We start from the raw sequence: 19,969 nt of genomic DNA, 5'->3' as shown, positions 1-19,969 counted from the left end.
TTTTAAACTGTGTAAAAGGGAACCACAGATTCCCGTTATCATATGATGCGTTATTATTAGTAATAGTAAAACATAAAATGCTGACTGTAAGCAGTTTTAAAGTTACTAAGCGATTGATTCAAGAGAAAATAAACAGAAGAGAGGATGTTATTCATTTCAGTCTCAGTGATATTGTAGTTCATTCCTTTATGAAAGAATTACAATTTAAAAACAATATAGACAAGAAAGTGTTTGATTTAGTTTTTTTTTTTGTAACTTGTTTGTATATAGATCTAGCTATATATTCTCTCTTATTGTGTGCCATCTGTAATGTTTGACTCCAATACCCCACAGAACTGGACATCATAGTGAGCTCCCTGTGTCAAGCTGTCACCCTTAACCCATGAAGTTCACGAACTGTGGGACATGATGTTTGTTTAATTGTCATGTAAATGTTAGGCAAGACTCATATGCTGTTACATTTTTTATTTTTCATTAATAGTAGTACTATATTTGTACATATCAACAGGAGTTTGACTTCAGTTTTCATAGACCGGCTCCTTCCAGCTGTAGAGCTGCTGTTGGTTTCAGCTGTTGTTGTTTCAGCCTCAGTTTGTCTGCTTGAAGGGGAAGGTGGATATAAGACTGCTGTTGTAACCACAAGAAGAAGAAAAACAAAACAAGCTCACCGCTGATTTTCAAAAATTATTTCAGTTGCACTTTTTCAGCTTTTATTGACGTGGTTTCACGTATAAGGTTTCAGGGGGAACAAGCGTTTCCTCTCTGCTACGTTAATAATATCAACCGTAGCGGCAGGAGGAATCAGCAAGATGAAGAGGAGCACTGTGTCCCTCCTCAACCCTGGCTCACTTTATCTAATGTTCGTAATGGGAAACTATTTCCCTCTTCACAAGAATTCTTTCATTTCCTCGTAGTTTACTGTAAACCTGATATTCTAGATGAATGGTTCCCTTCATGGAAATCAGTGCATGTGACAAACGCGTAATTGTTGTCCAAGTCTGTGTAATCAGACAGACAACAATAACCGTTCTGACATTCATCAGGCAAAGGATTAGTTTGGATATAAATGACAATCGCGTAAAGCTCACGGGCTTAAAGTGCTAGTAAAGTGTATATATATGTTTTTTTGTTTTGTTTTTTCCTCTCATGCTAGCTGAGTATGAAACACAAACCATGAGATAAAGTAAGCTTTGTTTAGCACAAAGTGCTGCCTGGCTGAAGTCCACTCACCGCCGGCTGTAAAACCACAGCTTAGTCGGTTTCACACCTTGGTTTTTGTATGCATGATGCAAATGAGATGTGGTATGGCAGTTTGCGAGTTTTACAAATGCTGGTTCTCACATTTGTTAGCTTTTTACAGAGCCAAGCTAGCAGTTTCCCTCTGTTTGCGCTAGGCTAGCTAACAGCGGCCTGTCTGTAGCTTAGCATTTGGTGTTTATATGAGTTGTTTATATGGATTCTAATTAATCGTTTTAGGCATAAAAGTGATCGATAAAATATACTTCTTAAATTCTTTAATTTTTTTTGAGTCTGTTGACTCCAATGGTTTAATATTTAATAACTATTGCTTTTAATGTTTTTGCGTTGAATTGGTGTAACGAAATCTAACTGTTCAGGCCCTACAGGTTTTGGAGTGGTGTTCAGGTTGGGCCAGTTGACTGCAAAGTGAAAATAAGGCACTTTAGGGTCATTTTGGTTTGACAGCAGTGTAACAACTCCATTAAACCATTCAAGTATGTGGGAGTTTCCATCCTCTCCTCTGCCTACTGATTGTAGTTTTTTGGCCCCTCTCTTGCAGACATCCTTTCTGTCTCCTCTCTGAGCCTCTTCAATCCTCTCTGTTCCTTTGTTTTCACACTCATCTTCTTCTTTCAGCTGCTCCCTTCAGGGGTTGCCACAGTGGATAATCTGCCTTCTGCTCTGTCTGTAGCATCGTCCTCTGTCACACCAAGGCTCTGCATGTCCTCCTTCACTACATCCATGAACCTCCTCTGTGGTCTTTCTTTTTTCCTCCTGCCTGACAACTTCATATTCAACATTCTTTGTCCATTACACACACATGTATATATATATATATATATATATATATATATATATATCCAGGGGCATGTCTAGAACAGAGGCATGGGGTGGCACCAGCCCCCCTGAAATATGAATAGTTTGCTCCTTTGCTGTTAAATCTTAAAATCCCCAACACCATTGGATGGGGCCAGTAGGAGTACTTTTTACTGAAATACTTGTAAAAATACTTGTACTAGTACTATGTTGCTTTCCTTTTTTTTTCTTTTTTCTCTATTCTGAATGTGATTGTTGCACTTTGTACAATACAATTTATTTTAAAGCTTTCTTTACTTAATATTTTTGCAGGTTACTGGAATTATAATTGATCAAAGTACAATATTTAAGCAATTAAAATCTTCAACGGCTTTAACAATAAAGAGATATATATACACATCAAAAAATCAATAATTATAATCCAGTAACATCATGTATATGACTCAAGTGTCATTACATATGTGGATGATTATAACTTTTACTTAAGTAAAACGTCTAATTACTTTTTTACCCTCAAAATTTATGTTTAAATTGTTATTCAGGTCTGCTTTTCACATAATAACTCTGCATTAGGACTCAGGGTTGCATATGAGCTTGGACTTGCCCCCCTCCCCCATTTGCCATCCAATTTTTAAAAATCATTTAAACACCCCTGATATCTTCTTTGCTTCCTCTGCAAATGTCTAAACCATCTCAACCTTGCCTCTCTAGCTTTGTCTCCAAACCGCTCGACCTGAGCTGTCCCTCTGATATGCTGATTTATAAGGTCCAATGTCCATATAATGTCTATATAATGTCCATTCTTGTTGATCCCAGTGAAAATCTTATCTTCAGCTTGGCTTCCTGTTTTTTTGTGGGTGTTACCGTCTCCAAACCATAGTTCGCAGTAGATCTCACATCCCGTCTTGTAAACCTTCCTTTCCCTTTCTTGCTTTCCCTTTCACTCTTGCCATTGTTTTCAACCTGCTGTGTGAAACGAATGTTTTAACTTTACCTCACTTCTACATCTATCTCGTCTTCATCAGCATGCCTCTTTCACCCTCTTCTTTTCATTTCTTATTTAGTGAGCCTGAGCTCCTGTGTATTTGTGCCCACTAGCATACACAGACACAATTAGTCAAAAAAACACAGTAGGGAAAAAAAGGCATGTGAAACATGCAGCAATCAAATATATTAACAATATAAACCATTTTAATAAAAGGAATAATCAGAATAACTTTCAAAAATCAGTTCAAAGGGTGTCCCACTTTAACTGAAATGAATGACCCATTTTATCTAACACATTACGGTAAATTGGGCCAGGAGCTAAAGAGACTTTTCTTCATTTTACAAAATTTTATCTGAGAGAGGTCATCATAACAAGGATTATGAATTTGTAGATGTCTCTTTGCTTGTTATTGATTTATTAACCTTATTATTAACAAGTGAGATTTCATATGTTCGGTCGCTTGTCATCTGACAGTTTCAAAACGAGGTGTTCCCCTTAGCAACCTCAGACCAAATAAGATCAAATGCTAAATATCAGGTAATGTTTTAGCACCTGTTTGAAATGCCTTGCAGTCAGTCACCAGCTGTTAACCTTTAAAGAGATGAGATGCTAAGATCCTAAAATAACCCACTTTACCTACAGGCCCAATTTTCACCCAGAGCAACCACCATTTTTTTTTCCACTGCTCAGCAGACAAAAAAATAGCAAAAAAAAAAGACTGACTATGATCCTTTAATGTGAAATTTGTAGACTTGAGTAATGTTATTAGCTTGTTTATTAAAGGAAAACGCTTAGGATGTTGCTACAGAGTTTAATGCTAATGTCTGTGGAAGCTGAGCTAGGGTCACATAGTACAGGTTCACGACCAAATCAGCTTAATCAAATTCAGACGGTATGCTGGGTGTGATCTCAATTACTGGTAACAAGTATGCAGTCCCACTGTTGCTTTATCACGCTACTCACAGAAAAACATGCCTCTACATGCAAAGGTATGCACGTTCCAGACCATCTATTTCTAAAATAAATTGCTTAATTTCTTCACAAAGTTTTCATATTGCAGCATTTATTAGATTCCATGAAAAAAGACAATAATAATTCCTTAATTAAAAAACGCAGAGTGCGCTTACTCAAGCTTTGTTATTGTTTTTTTTTCCTTTTGTTCATTTTCTGTAAGTCTTCTCATCATTTAATGTGGTGCTTTCACATTCATTCTGACTGGGTTTGCGTAACCCTGAGGGCATTCATCATGTGCTTCTATTGTATGTGTTTGTTTGCTGGCTTTTATTTTCTGTTTTCTTCATCTTTTATCTTATATCTTTCAATGCACTTTTTTTTTTAACGTCTTGAACATGTGTCAAAAAAAATATCACAGATCTGATATCAGCGCTTCCTCTTACTGTTTCTGTGTGCTCTGTGTTTTAGAGACAGCTGTTTGGCATTGAGGCCCCTTCTTCTGTGGAACTGACGGGCTGGAGGAAATACTTTAATAGCTACACTCTGCAGGGTCGCAGAAATGTACTTAACCAGCACGCACTTTTATACACACGCGCACATCTTTATAGAGATATTACACACAGGCGTGCGGACTCCTCACAATCCTAAATGTTTCCTTCTCTTCTCTGCAGTGTGTCTTGGCTACTTATGGGATCTTGGCAGTAACGGCAGCTGCCTACTTGATGCTTAGACAAAAGAAAAAAGAAAACCAGACATCCACCTCCACGGCCTGAGAGGCTGACATCTTGCAGTCATGCGTTTTCTCTGTGATGTGAGGGGTACTGCACCTTCAAATGTCTCATCTAAAAGTTACAGAATGTTAATAAATTCTTTGTCCGTGCTTGTCTGATCATTATTCATTGATATAATGAACAATCCGTCTGCTGCTGCAGAAACTGCAACAAAATCCGCAATTTTCTTATCTGTTTATTACCCTTAAAGCAGCGTGTGTTTTCTCTATAAGAAATGTAAAATAATAAGAATGGCCGCACATTTTTTACGGTTTGATTCATGAATGCATTCACGTTCATGACTTTTCTTGTAATCCTTTTTGAATTCTTGGCCGCAGGTTGATTGACGAGGTAGTCGGTTAACCTGCGGTCTATTGCCATGCTTGACATGACATGGAAATAATTGCAGCCCTTTGACTATGCGCTTATGCAATAATTGTTACGCTAAGCTGACAGAACAAAAAGGAAACAAGATTCTTACCTGAGATCTCACACGCAGGCACCTGTGCTGCTGCTGCTGCTGCTGCTGCTGCATCACTGAGGTTTACACTTACTTTACACCACTGGGCTTTGTATAGCATCATGTCCACGGGTATGTGTGAGCCTTTCTTTCATTTTGTTATAAATATAAACTAAACTTGTGTATGAACTGAAATATATCCACAAAAAACTATTTTGAAAACAAACAGCGCTGTAGTAGTAAAACCATCAACCCATCCGTGATGCGGATGTATGTTTTATAGTCTGTATTTGTGTATTTTTCATGCAGCTGTAACATTTTTAAATAAATGTAGTTATTTGCATTCAAACCAATCTAAAATTCATTGTGCGTACTCGCTACACACACACACACACACACACACACACACACGCTCTGCTGTGAGATCACATGATTTCAAGGAATCTGCAAGCTGAAGTGAAAGCGAAAGTGCGGTCGCGAACACCTGAATCAACGGTTTAAAGTGCGCATGCGCGTTTGAGCGAAAGAAGGAGCGCGTACGTTCTCTGAAAACGAAAGCATCTTTTTTATCAAACGAGCTGCGACTTTCTGGGGGCGAGAAGCCGACTGTAGCTCACTGCTGCGACACGTAAGTAGGCTTAATTATTCCTTTAGCTCACATTGTCGCTGAAGCTTGAAGCGGACTGCTGTTGAAGGAATCCAAGAAAGCTGAAAAAGAAAAGTGTCATTTTCTCATTAAGTGTGGGAACTTGTGACAAGCTTTTCCAATTTCTTTAAAACACATCAGCTCCAGCGTCACGGCGATAGCTGAACTCCACCTTCAAAAATCCCCCCACCTTAAGTAAATCTGTTGTATAGCACAGAATTTTGCAGATGAATCTGTGGAGGATGTTTGGCCACATTTGAGCTTTTTCTAAACACTTTTGCAGCTCTTTGCAGTTTTAATTCGTCCTGCTGGTTTTACTGTTATTTCCGAGCTCCAGCACTCTCCGTTTGAAATTCCACAGTGTCTCTGATTTAAGGTGTGGGTCATAAATGCTCCCCCCTTGGCCTAAAGTAACGCTGTGTCATTGCCCTGCTGCACTGCTCAATATCTGTGGGTGTGTGAACCTCTGAAACAAATCTTAAAAATCGTTGTCACTGGTTCTTTTAAATATATATATAATCTGTCTGTGTGTGAGAGAGAGAGAGAGAGAGAGATAATAACAGAAGTTTACGTCATTGTGAGACAAAACTGTTATATTAGCTGATAAAATGCAGCTGTAAGCTCATTGCGAACAGTGAAATTAGAAAAAATGAAGTTATTATAACTCAGTGTAATATTTATAAACATTGACAATAAAAAAGGGAAAATAAAAATTAATTTGAACTGTTAAAATATATAAATTCTCTACTCACTGCTTGGTACACACTGTACTCCTTATAAAGTATTGATCGGCATCAAGTATTTGCATTTTATTCTTTATTGTAATGTAATTTTTTTATTTGCTGATTTTAAATTTGAAACAAAAATATCTGTACGGGGCGGTTAAAATGTTTTCGTTGCTTTTGTTTTAAATGAAAAGCAGAAAACGTCCACGCTAACTGGAATCTGCTTACCTCACACTTCAGAGGAAATTAAGTCTTTTTATACACCTTTTTAGTCTCGCTTGATTGAGAAAGTGAAAGCGCTCTTCTGTCATCAGTTGTGTAGTAGCCGCCCTTACTGGTGGTTTGTAACACACAAACATGTGGTTTACTGTCAGCCGCACGCCCTTTAAGTCTGGATTGGGCACCCATGCAGTGAGCGTGTGCCATGACAGTGTGTGTTACACTATATAAAGCCAGGGACGTGTTTCAAACATCAGCTGTGCGCTCATAAGGAGGCATAAAACATGTAAACCAGAAATGTCAATGTGATTAATGCGATGTTAAGTGTTTGTGAAACGCTGAGGATTAAAGTTACAATATAAACTCTCTGCAGCATGGCGTCTCAAAGTGGACTGAGCAACAGATGACCAGCCGGGAAGGAGTGAATGATGGAGGATCTGCCAGTGAAAAACGGAGTAACTGGTGCAACAGGTGGTCAAGAGGAGGATTGTTCTTTGTAGGATGGTCAGAGACAATTGCAATAAAGTGGTAGTACAAAGCCCAAAACAGAGCCACGCAGCCGAACCACAGAGCCCGAGCGAGCCCTCTGAAGAACACCGAGAACAGAGCCCAAACAGAGCGGAGTCGAGAGAGCGGCGGCTGGATTTACTGCACTGGGTCAAAAACAACTATGAGGAAGACGCTGAGCTCTGGGTTAGTGTTCACGATCACTCACTGCTGATTTTACTCATGTTGTTTTTGGTGATAGATTGTTTAAATATTAAAAGCACTCAGCAGGCAGAATACCACATTTTATGTCTTTATTGATTAATCGATCATAATCATATGTGCACTAATGCATGGGCACAACTTTAATGTTGCAGCTTTTTAACTACTTTACATACTGCTGGGAACTGTACTAAATGTCCATCACAGCTCATTTGTCAATTATACATTTATATAGATCATAAGTAGCAGCTACTGTTATCAAACAGATACAGTGGAGGAAAATATTCAGCAGTTTCCCTCAAAGTGAGTAAAATTGAATGCATTTATAAAGACGTTCAGATGTACAGAACAAGTACTTGAGCAATGTACTTTCAGGCACTGTCGTCTAAAAATATATTTTTAAATCAATTTCTTTTTCATTTAAGTTTGGCTAAAAGTGAAACTAAATAATAATGCGATTGAAAAATTCAACGATGCTTGTTTTACATTATCAAACAGTATGATGGATACTAATATAATATGACAACATTTGTAAAAGTGAAACTACAAGTGACCCACAAATGTTTTTTTTAAAAACTGCTGTCAAAATAAAACCTGATTAATTTATTGAGGAAAATAAACCTTGTGGCTGGAGCGTGGCGGTAATAAACTGGGACACTCAGACTAGCTCGGTAAACAACGTGACACTCACCAACAGAAAATCATTGTTGTTACAAGGAAAGTATTTGGAAGCCTGCCTGGCTTTGTTATTGGACTTTGAACCTGAGCATGCTTCCCCCTTATGCCAAGGATTTACAGCTCCATTATGGTGTTGGTAGTGGTCTTACAATGTTATCGCCCACAGAGTACATCTTGTGTCAGAGCAAAACGTTACAAGTGGCGCTCATGGAAATTAACACGTGAAGTGAACTAATAAAGTTTCTAGTAAATGACCCAAGTATCGAGTTCACGCTGAGAAAGTGAAAGAACCCTTTGTGGTATGGCGGTTTCAGCCATTCGGAAAGTTTCCAGCAACATTCCTTACTGTACATTTTTTGTTTATTACATAAGACGCAGAGTCACAAGTTCACGTGATGAGCAAGCTTAACGAAAAAGAAAAAAAGCACTCTAATTTTAAAAAAGACGTTTTTCCTCTAAGTGGCTGTATAGTTATGCCACAAACCTTACAAATCTAATTTTTGTAAGTTTCTGTTTCTTTGTGATACCTTGTTTGTGACCGATGTGCAATAATTTGTTCTAAAAATACTTGACAGCCGTCATTTAAGTTTGATTTAAAGAGATTTAAAGTAAACTATTAGGCTTATTTTATTTTTATTTATTTTATTATGCTTATTTTCAATGTTTTATTTTATTAGTGGACTATAGTGTTTTTTCCTTTTTTCACAGTTAAGCCTGTCGGTTCATCACTGATCTGAAACAAGCTGCTGTGGCTCCTCCCCCTTTAAGGCCACCCCCTCTTTAAGCCAGCTTTCTTCTAATTGGCTGCTCCTCACAAACAAAAGAGTAGTGGGTGGGTGGGGCTTGATGTCCTCAGGCAAAAGCAAGAATCAAACAAACTGTGAGAGCGAGTGTTTGTAGCAGCGTGAAGCCTGATCTTCTGGCTAGTGGGGAGTGCTTGTGCATACACTGACCTCAACACTTAAAACTTTGCCTCAGGTTTTTAAAGAAGAGCAACACAGGCAACATATATTTAGCCTTAGAGGCAAAGCCGAGGGCAAGAAAAAGCACAGCCTTCATTTTTGTTTAATCAGATTAGGAGCTGTTTGCTGTAGGCAGTGAAATTTCTGGTGTACCATCAGCAGTAAAGAGCCTGCAGCCACCAAAGAACACTTTGATTTATGTGCGTTTTTCATCATATTGACTGGACACGTCTGATCTTCTCCACTGTAGGAAGTGACTGGAGCTGATTCCGATGGCTTGCCCACACACCTCCGTCCGTTCACCAGCGAAGAGGAGTATAGACTAGTAAAAAGTACTTACCAGCAGCTTCTGCAGAGTGATTACTACTGGGGACCCCTGACCATGGAAGAAGCCCACGGAAAACTCAAAAATGCTCCTGCTGGAACTTTCCTCATCAGGTAGTCAGCGCTGTTTCGCTTTATTTCTCTCTTTAACTGTTGTGGTTTTTTTCCTGCTTTTTTTTCTTCATGCCATTAAAGCTAAACCAATGCAGTCCATCTCATTTACCAAGCTCATGTGTAGTGACTGTACACCGCTGTGCTGTTGTAGGGACAGCGGGCAGCCGGATGTTTTCTTCACTCTGAGTTACCAAAGCGACGATGGCCCGACGAGTGTTCGCATCCAGCTGAACAAGCTGCACTTCAATCTGTTCGGCAGCCAGAGGACTTTTCCTTCACTCTTTGCTCTGCTGACTTACTACACCAGCTCCTGCTGTAAACTGACGGTGCCCTTTCGCATTCACCGCCCAGAGGGCCTGAAACAGATGTGCAGGAGGGCCTTTGTAGGCGTGTTTGGAGCAGATAGGATAAGCACATTACCTGGTCTCAACAAGCAAGTGAGAAGCTACCTTTGGGCATACCCTCATCCTATATAGACGCGTGTGCTCCAAGTTTCTGTGTCAGGATGTTGTGCTATCACAAGGATAAAGAATGTTATTTCTTACTTTTTAAAGAAGTTATCCTTGGTATTATAAATGAGAGATAATAGAAGATCACTGCAGGTGACTGCTATGAATGATATTATTGGAGACACAAGCGAGTAGAAGGACATAACCATCAGAGGTAGAAATGGCTACATGAGGTAATTCAGGCGACCTGCGGCACAGATGGACAACCTGAAGGTTTCTGGTTGTTGAGAGGTTATTTGCACACCTTCTGAAAATGTATTGTTTTACAGATTTGACAAAGCACGTGTTTTGGGTTTTTTTGTTTGTTTTTTTTTGTTTGTTTTATATGCACTGTCAGAAGTCAACAATTATTATTTATATAACTAAAGTTTCTAGCAATTTTCCCTGTAAAGGCTGCACCACTGCCTGTATGATGACATTTCAGCTTGTCGTGCCTATGAAAATGTCATAACTGCTGCTGTTTAAAGCTGCACTAACTGATATCTGAACTCATGAACGCATGAGCAAGCAGCCATGTCAACAGCTCATGAACGTGAGGGTAAATCAGCTGTAAAAATCCACTTGGAGTGATGGTTTCTGGCTCGTTCCTTCTTCTCTTTCTCTTTCTCTTTTTGTGTTGCTTGTTTGGTAACATTAGGGTAATTATCTCAATATCTTGGTACAAGGGTTCATTTGCTCTGGATGATGGGGGGGAAACGGAGTAACGGATTCTAACTGCTACATTGATGTTTATAATTCACAGAATTTGCAGTTAATACGATTCCGATATCGGATAACTTTGCCGCGGTTCTTTATGAAGTTGCAGATGTAATCTTCCCATTATGGGAGGAATCCTCTTTTTCTCTTATCTCACAGAAAGAGGATTCCTCCAGCTGTAGCTGACCTTAGATTCTGTAGTTTTGCTCTCACCTGTATTAAAAAAAAGCATCGACTTTGTGTTTTTTGTCTTTCTGTTGGTGTTTCGTGTTGGCCTTCTCCTGCCTGGCTGTCAAGGGGGTCGGCTAGAGCAGCTAAACTGAGCAGCAGAGTTGACTGAATGTTTGTTTTCGTGACTTAGGCATTCCATGTAGATTCCAGAATAATTCTTTTTTGTATGTAAAAGTATTGATTATTGCAGCTGATCAACACTTGAAATGATTCTAGTTACTGTCTTTGGTCTTCTGGTACAATATGCATGTAATATTGTCTTGTTCATATTGAATAAATAATTTTTTATACTAAATAAAATATATGTAAACCTAAGACTTGATTACTGTCCACTCAAAGACAGGAAGAGGAATACAAATCACTTCCTTTTTAGTAAGTATGTAAGCTTTGAAGATAAACATGACAAAAACCTAGAGAATTTTTTTTTTTTAAAAAGAGTAAACAAACACAAGTCTAAATATATTAATGTTAGCTGTTTTTTGGCTTTTATTTTGGGGTTTTTTTTAGCCATTGAGGGTTTTGGTCCTGTCAGTTCACCAACATCTCAACAGCTACACTGTGCAGAGCTTTACGAGACAGTAATGTAAAAAAATCACACTTTGCTTGCTGTGCTCTGCTCAACTTTATGACAGTGGGACACGACTCTATTTTTAGTAGTTGTTAATAACAAGGAAACAGATACTTCTCAAGAGCAGCAGTCATCAGGGGTGTACAGTAAGGGTCATAATCAAAATGCGATTGAGGTGCAGGTTTTAATAACTTTTCATGCATTTTCAGAGGCTCATTAGTAATCGGACAGCTGACTGACGAGCACTTTCTTTATTGCACATCAAACAGCTATGACCTTTAGAACCTTTTAAAGTTAGTTGACGTTTGTTTTTTTTATCTAAACAATTAATCAAAACAAACATAATTAGCAAGTGAAAGCAAAACTTTAAAAAAACAAGTCTTACACGCCAGTCTCCTGGCAAAAGTCCCGCCACCTACCTTACTTTATCTGTAAACTTGACCTTCTTTTTGCAGTTTTAAAGTGAAAGTGACACATATTTCAGAAACAATAGTTTCAGATTGTTAAAGGATCAGTGCGATGGTTTCAGTGGAAGCCTGGTTTGCGTTCCTTCTCTGAAGTGTTTTGTATGAATCAGCCACAAAGATCACCTCTGTGAGCATGACTAACTACATGTCTGCGATTTCATTTTAACCAGACTGACTCTGTGTGGGTGGGTGAATTAAGGCCCACGGCTTATTTGGGCTCTGTGCGGCGTTTAGCGGTGTTAGTCCAGCCTGGCATAAAGCTGACGCTCAGCTGAAAAGCCTTTTGATCGTTCGTTCAGATAAGCGGTATGCACACAATGCAGTGCAAAAGTGTGCACATACGCACATTATAGATTTTTTGAGGTTTTCCGTCATCTGTTCCACTTCCTGTCCTAAATCTGACTGGCAGTGTCCCCTTTAGTCTAAATTAGCCCTGCACCAGGGACACACACACACATACACATATCCACACTTTTCTGATCCTCAAATTATCCTTGTCTCATTAACCTTAAACAGACTGATGTAAAAAAAAACAAAAAAAAAAAACACTACTGCTGTGACACACATAAAGGCAAGGAGAGCTTATTTGTTGAACCCCTTCCAACAACAATGCAAAGGTAAAGAACTTTTTATAAAAGGGTCGTTAAGCATAAACAGCTCATATCAGTAGCATTAAAATGGACATGCTCAAAGGCCTGTATAGATTTTAAAAGTGCTATAACTGTGAGTTACATCAGTGTAACTGGTTTAAAATAGACCCATCTGTCTATATTGCTTATATATAGATACCATATTGGAGATATGCCCATGTCTGTGGGCAGGCACATCATCAGCCTGGGCTTTCACGGCTGGAGCCTCGGGATCTTATTAATGAATAATATTAATCAATAATATGGTAAAGACATAATCATCACATCAAAACTTTGATATTTGGATCATTGAATTGGCACGTGATGATTGCATTGCTTTTACAACCAGTACACGAGAGGGAACAGGAGGAATGGGCAGAGGAGATGAAGAGTGCAGCAGGTTGATGACACAGTAAAAGAGCAGGAAAGGTGATGAAGAGGTGAGCACAGAAAAGACCAGACAGAGGCAGCACGGTTTCGAGGGGCTCAATATGACACAACAGAAGCAGAAACAACAAGAAAAACTGAACTAACATTATCAATGTGTCAACATACAGCCTTATACATGAGTGCTTCATCAGCGTCGTGGTTTTACTACTGATGCTCAAAGTCAGCCTAAAGCAGGGATTACACTTTCTGCTAGGGGTTAGATGGCTAGCGCGGGGGACCACGTGGACGTCCACATGCCTGCCTGATTTACATTACAGTACACCAGCCGTGCATCATAATGTGGTGTTCTTAAAGCAGATGTACAAGGAGTAGAGAGTCAACGAGTCCATGTCAGTGTCCACAAAGGAGTATAATCTAGGTTTAGCACCCCTGACTTTAACCATTAGGTCTGATATTTGATAATAATTTTACTTTATGATCTAACTTCAAAAAGGTGCTGTTGCTGAGCAAAAATCCAAAAAGATTTCAGGGATGGGTCGAGGCACCACTGTTTTAAGGTCTCGGCAACGCTCCTGTTTGTGGCCCACAAAGCTGGGAGAGACCACTTCCCTCTTCTTGGTGTCCTACTTCCCCTGTCCTCAGTATTCAGGGGTGGGCTCATGTTTGAGCAGGACCTTCAGTTTGATCCCAGCTGGACACCTGAAATCTCTGTATAAGGAAGACATGGTACATAGCTTAGTCATAGTTTCTGCTATTAGGTGTTTTCCAGGTCACATTTTACTGTGATGACACACACACACGCACACACACTAGAGTTGTAAATAGAGTCAAGCAATGAAAGGAATTGTGTTAATGAATGAATGAAACAGTTTCCGAATTGTGACTGATACTGGGTTTAGTTATTATTATTAAAAAACTGCTGGGTCTGGGTTAATTTAGTGTCCCCTGTGGTCGCGCGAGCCCGGTCATAGCTGTGAGCACGCCTCTTGCACGCGACTGCGGGGCTTTCATGTTTATATGACCTTTCTAACCGGTGACTCTCAGGAGGGGACCTTATCGCTCAGGGGTTACAACAACTGGAGTGGCACGCGTGCGTGTGTAGTACTTGTTTATGTAATGCCATATGTAACTGTGACCGCTCGCGTGTGCGCGCGCGCGCTGGATCTGGCACGAGCTGGTCCAGCACCGCGGCGGCGACAGCGGTCGCACGTTAAACATCAGCCACCCGTGCGTGTTATTCTGCGGACTGGGGACTCGTGAGATTTCAACTGTGCGGGCTTGACCCGACAGACGGGAGGGCGCTCGAGCTCCACCGTTTTCACGCACGGCACGCACGTCGACCCGGTGAAATCGTCACGCTGATAGAATCTGTGGAATCTGTCGCGAGTGTTCCTGCGCGCGCGGTCGGAGAGCATCCCGACAGAGAGCGAGGTCCGGTCGGTCGGTCTGTAGTCGGTGTGGGTCCACGGAAGGCTTTGGCGTGCAGGGGAGCTGCAGAGGGACTTGCGCTGGACTCCTTGGCCGAATCGGAGCATCCCATTCCCGGCAGCATCCATCCCTCCGCGCCTCAGCTCCAGCGGGAGGCCGGGAGCGGCGGCAGGATGTAGCAGCGGATTAACGGAGGAGAGAGGGGCGCTCAGAGGAAGAGAGCGGGACCGAGGCGGGACGGAGGGGACATGGGGAAGGACCAGGAGCTGCTCCAGGCCGTGAAGACCGAGGACCTGCTGACAGCTCAGCGGCTTCTACAGAGACCACGGCCAGGGAAAGCCAGTCAGTATCCATCCATCCTCCTGTCTCTGTGTCACACACACACACACACACACACACACACACACACAGTCACACACACACACACACACACACACACACACACACACACTGCCCGTCATTATCAGGTCAGGACAGTGCAGGCTAAATCTGATGTGATGCCATTTAGCCTAAATGGTGCACTGTGCGTGTTTGTGTGTTGGCGTGCGTTTCTCCTGCACGCATGTGTGTGTGTGTGTGTGTGTGTGTGCTATGACGTTGAGTTTGTGATAGTGATGACGTTGCACATGTGTGAGAACAGTCATCAGGATGTAATCTGAAATTAGGAGCGCTTGTCATCCCATTCCCCACAACTGATCTTTTCTGCGTGTGTGCGTGTGTGTGTATATACGTGCGTGCGCATGTCAGACAGAAAGGTGGAAAGTGGGTACGCACATAGGCCGTGCACCGCTCTCGGGACAGGGGGATTATTGGTGTGTGAAGACGCCAGATGTTAGTGGTAATAATGTGATGATCGTACACGTGCAGACATTTGCGTGCGCGCGCACAAATGTGACGCTAAAGCATGCATGTGCGCGAGTGCCTAACATGGAGTCAGCTGGGACTTGAGGTGATAATTAGATTTCAATTACAGCGCTGAAACATCTCTCCTCCTCTGCAGTTTCACCATAAGACCCCTCTCAGCGCCTCTGCTTCTCTTCCTTCTCTCACCTCATTTCCTCTGCTCCGGCTTCTTCTCTCCTCTCCTCTCCCCGTGTTTCATCTTGTCCTCTCGCATATTATCTCTTGCCTTCTACTCCTGCCCTTTCCCTGTCTCTACCCGACCCCTTCTCATCTACCCTTCCGTGTCATTTTCTTTCTTCACTCATATCCTTTCACGTCCTGTCTCCTTCCTGCCTATTCACCTCTTTTCCCCTTTTTTTCATTTCCTCCTTCCTCCCTCACTCGTACCTCCTCTCCACTCCTCCTAACCGTGCCGCTCATGTTTCTACCTCTGTCATCTCTCTCGTCTCCTGCCCCCCACCACACACACACACACACGCACGCAACCACACGCAGCCACACACAGCCGGTGTTTCCTCCATGTTCCTCTCCTGCTCCGTCCTTTTCCTCTCTTCTCGTGCGTTGTTTGTCTCTGAACATTCCAGCAGTGCTGTGGAAAAGAAAAAAAAAAATGCTTCTCCTCAAATGCCAGAACAGATCAGGCCTGAGTGCCCAGTCCACTGCACACTGACAAAGAGAGAGGGGTGGGGGTGGGGGGTTGTGGGTGAGGGAAATGAGGGTGAGGAGGAGGAGGTTTAGCGTGTGAGCATGCAGGACAGGAGAAGTGAAATGTTGAGATACGTATGCAGAGAGGTCAAGAGACAGGACGTGTTGGAGGGAGGTTAAAGAGTGTGTGTGTGTGTGTGTGTGTGTGTGTGTGTGTGTGTGTGTGTGTTTGAAATCCAGGTTTATGTTTGAATAATTAAACAGGATGCCAGGTTTCTCTGCTGGAGAATTGTTGCTTTCACAAACACACACACTGACACACCCCAGACACACAGTTACAGGCAGGTACACACACACACACACACAGGGACACACACACACACACACAGGGACACACTTGACACATCGGGTGTTAGTCATGTGCCTGACTGTGTTTGTATTATTAATAGTATGCTAATGAGGTTCAGAGCGGCACTGTGGCGGGTTAAAGGGAGGTTTTGCTGTGGTGGTTATTTGCTGTGTTGAAATGTCACACATTGATGCTGTGGATGAAAGGAACAGAAGCTTTCCTGGCATGCCCACCTTCAGAGGCCAGAAAACCACAAATTTCTATCAGTCGTTATCAGTAGCTGTTTACACGTATGGACTGCAGCCCTGAACTTTTCCAGACTTTACCCAACTGAGGTGGCAGTGAGAGCTCCTATCTCCAGATCAGCTGGAACGAACTTTACAGCGGTTGCTGACCTGGCATGTGATGCCTCATTGTGCCAGGGCGAGCACCGGACACACCATTTCTTGCTGTGTGATGCATGTGAGAAACTCGGGAAAATACCCAGAGGTGATGTGAACAGGTAAAAAAGTGGTGTGACTAATAAAAAAGTCTTCCTCGGTCACTGTGGTCACTGTCTAACTTTTAGATTTCCAGTCATTAGTCAACATTTTGGGAGTAATCCACCCGTGATGCCCCAGGAGTGCGTGGAGACGCTTGTGTTTGCTCCTTCAGCCAGCAGCAGAACATTTGGTGTGCTTTGCTGAGACACTTCAGAGTTAGAGGTAACAGAAGCAGCTCTAGTGAGTAAATAGAAATGAGGGACTGCGAGGCAGCTGCTTATTCTCTATTTGAGGGCATGCCAAACGAAAGGCTAGGCGAGCTCTGTGCCAGTGTGTTACATACAGCAGTGACATAGATAAGAAACGGGATCTCCAAAAGTTGAATCTGTTCATCTGGACGTAGCGTTTTGTGGGAGAAACGTTTCGTCACTCATCCAAGTGACTTCTTCAGTCTCAGCTGACTGCAGGTTTCCCCAAACCTTATAAACAGGTTTCTTAAAAATAAGAAACGGGAGAAACGGCCAGACTGCTAACAAGTGTTTCTGTAGGAGACAGTAACTCCCTCTGGAGTGGGCTTTGTTACTTTTTAAACCTTTTATTTTCACAAAAAGCTCAGTAACTAACGGAAAGAAAGGAAACCCCAAAAAAGAGCATAATACGAACTTTGACTGGAAGAAGACCCAGAAAAAAAGCACCACTGTAAACATGAATGATTTAAAGCGATGTAGCAGAGACCTACCACCCTGTTGGACATTGTGCATTAGCTTTGCAACAGAGGATGAGAGAACTGCGACACAAGGCCGTGGAGATTCATTTCATAAATTTCATCTCAGTGTCAGAGCTCAACTGGAAATCGCTTTTGCCACCTTTGGGATGAATATTGGAAATATTTTAACATAGAAGGGATGCACAACGATAGACATGTAATCACTGGTACCAGTACACAATTCTCGATAACCAGTAGATAGCACTTGTGTACTTTATATAACATGCCTCATTCATCCATTCACACCCAATTGGATGCATCAGAGAGCAACGTGGGGTGAGTATCTTCCCTAAGAGACTGAAGGAGCCAGGGATCAAACCAACAACCTTCTGATTAATAGATGAGCTGCTCTGCCTCCTGAGCTACAGCTACCCCAATACAAGACCAACACAAAATGATGCAGTTAAAGTCAATTGACATCACTGACATGCTGGTGACAGTCCATTTGTTTAAAATGGTAACGTCACACTTTGTTAATAGACTTAGATGTTAGGATGGCTGCTGAGTAGCCTACAAACGTTACTACGAGGTATAAAGTAAGCCACACGGGTTTCATTCTCCCTGGCATTTATATAACGGTCTCAAACCCAAACACATTTTGGTGTATGGAAACGTAACCGCTGCCTCAAAAGACAAATGTTTATTTCAAGATAAAAACGCAAGATTTCTTATCAGGTAGTCGGGGCGGAGCCTTCGCGGCAGCTGCGCTAGTCCACGTGTACTTTCTGCTGTGCTTGTGGGCTACTTTCTGCTTCTGCAGCACATTAGGATAGATAACACAGGAAGAGAGAACCACAACAGCAAACCATGGAGGTTCATATCGCAGTTCTGGTTTCAGTTCAGAGCTGTTAGACCGCTACCTGACACAGATACAGGACCCGTCAGACCTGCCAGTTTATTGGTTAATAAACCCATATTTAACCCATATTTAAGCTAAATGTGTGTATGTATTGTAAAAAAAAATCAACTTGATCTTGCTGGGTTTCATATAGCGTAACTAAGATTACTGCATTAAATTGAATAAAGGATAACGTTGGTGTGATTCTCACAAAAATTCTGTGAGGAAACCCAAAGTTTGTCCGCCCATTTTTTTCCCTCTGAAGACACACATCTGTGAAAAACTCCTCATAACACAACTCGGACGGGAGGAAATGATGTATCTGTCGGGGAATATCCGCTGAGATTAATAAACATTTGGTCTCCTAGTCAGCATTTTCAGGAACAACAGAGATGTATGTGGCGTCGACGCCAGTAAACTATAAGGTAAGATGTCATCTAGTGGAGCGGTGTGCTGGGCTGATGGGTTTTCAATCATTCTGAGGCAAAGCTGGAGTTGTGTGGCACAGAGGAATACTGAGCTGCAGCTGCACGGAGAATAGCAGACTCATTGTTGGTTGTTGTTGTAGCTGTAGATAATGAGAAAACTCGACAACACCACCTTGTCTTTTAAGCTTGTAGCCTTGCTGCAATCACAGCACTCTCGGTTTTCTTGTTACAGATCAATCAAAAGTTTGTTCTGAATCTTTCGAGTCTGAATGAATCACTTCAGATGAAAGAGACGTTCAGATTCACTTTAAAGGAGAAGACATTAAAACTACTCCATGCTCACGCAAAGTGAGGCACAGTCCTAAACGATTTGGTAATGGTTTTATTATCTCTGGCTCAGCTGAAGTAAAGCTCTTTATCTTAGAGATATGAGAGCATTCTTATCATAAATGTATCTCTTTTATGTTGTAGTGATTCACTGAAATGGACTTTACTGATGATCAGGAAACACTGACCTTTTTTTTCTCTTCTTTTTTGGCGTAGCTTAGAGCACTTTGTAAGATCTGGCATTCCCAATTCATCAAGTGAACACCTGTAACAGATCTGCACTGAGAGCGCTTCTTTTTGTTAGCTTGTTGACTCGAGAATAACAGGTGTGATTACACTCGAAACACCGTCTCCTCATCCTAGCCCTTAGAAAAGGTGTGGACTGAAAAAAAAGTCTAATATTGTAATCTCTGTCAGGCTATGTTCTTGGTACTGAGATCAAACAGCCTTAGTTAGGCAGACTCTGGGAACTGTGATTGTTCAGTATTATATCATCAACAGGATTAATCCATTAAATAATTATACTATCAGCAGTGGAAATTATCAACAGTCACAGCACATGTTCAGAGTCCGAATCATCTTTATTTGGCCAAGTTTGTGCACATGCATAAGGAATTTGACTCCGATGGTCTCTGCATACAGAAAAAAAACATTTTTTTAATTGGCTATTAAATAGGCAATAGATAATTAGATGTATATACACAAGGAGA

General features: G+C 41.5%; 2 protein-coding genes across 3 annotated transcripts in view; both read left to right on the top strand.

Moving 5' to 3' along the window:
• Positions 1–5,256: 5,256 nt before the first annotated feature.
• Positions 5,257–11,339, top strand: LOC116312375 (suppressor of cytokine signaling 1-like). 2 transcript variants are annotated; one of them, XM_031729779.2, is made up of 4 exons: positions 5,257–5,359; positions 7,191–7,510; positions 9,416–9,603; positions 9,755–11,339. In XM_031729779.2, the coding sequence occupies exons 2-4, from the start codon at positions 7,319–7,321 to the stop codon at positions 10,077–10,079; spliced, it is 705 nt and encodes a 234-aa protein (XP_031585639.1). In that variant the 5' UTR covers positions 5,257–5,359; positions 7,191–7,318; the 3' UTR covers positions 10,080–11,339. The 2 variants fall into 2 exon arrangements, with proteins under 2 accessions (XP_031585639.1, XP_031585641.1); XM_031729781.2 differs by lacking the exon at positions 5,257–5,359 and adding an exon at positions 5,751–5,855.
• Positions 11,340–14,143: 2,804 nt separating this feature from the next.
• The window catches only part of si:dkeyp-9d4.3 (caskin-1), a 49,489-nt gene continuing 43,663 nt past the window's right edge, over positions 14,144–19,969 (top strand). Inside the window, exon 1 of the mRNA XM_039614126.1 lies at positions 14,144–14,863. Coding sequence (XP_039470060.1) covers positions 14,770–14,863 — 94 coding nt within the window. The 5' untranslated portion in view covers positions 14,144–14,769. The remainder of the gene's footprint in view (positions 14,864–19,969) is intronic.

The sequence above is a fragment of the Oreochromis aureus genome, linkage group 6 (assembly GCF_013358895.1).
Source record: "Oreochromis aureus strain Israel breed Guangdong linkage group 6, ZZ_aureus, whole genome shotgun sequence".
Classification (NCBI taxonomy): domain Eukaryota; kingdom Metazoa; phylum Chordata; class Actinopteri; order Cichliformes; family Cichlidae; genus Oreochromis; species Oreochromis aureus.
This window is presented reverse-complemented; position numbering and strand designations above follow the sequence as displayed.

Bases quoted from the DNA above. Each gene is read 5' to 3' on its own strand.
- LOC116312375 (XM_031729779.2), top strand. From the start codon at position 7,319: ATGGTCAGAGACAATTGCAATAAAGTGGTAGTACAAAGCCCAAAACAG. The intron at 7,511-9,415 runs GTTAGTGTTCAC...TCTCCACTGTAG, and splicing joins AGGAAGACGCTGAGCTCTGG to GAAGTGACTGGAGCTGATTC. The intron at 9,604-9,754 runs GTAGTCAGCGCT...GTGCTGTTGTAG, and splicing joins GCTGGAACTTTCCTCATCAG to GGACAGCGGGCAGCCGGATG.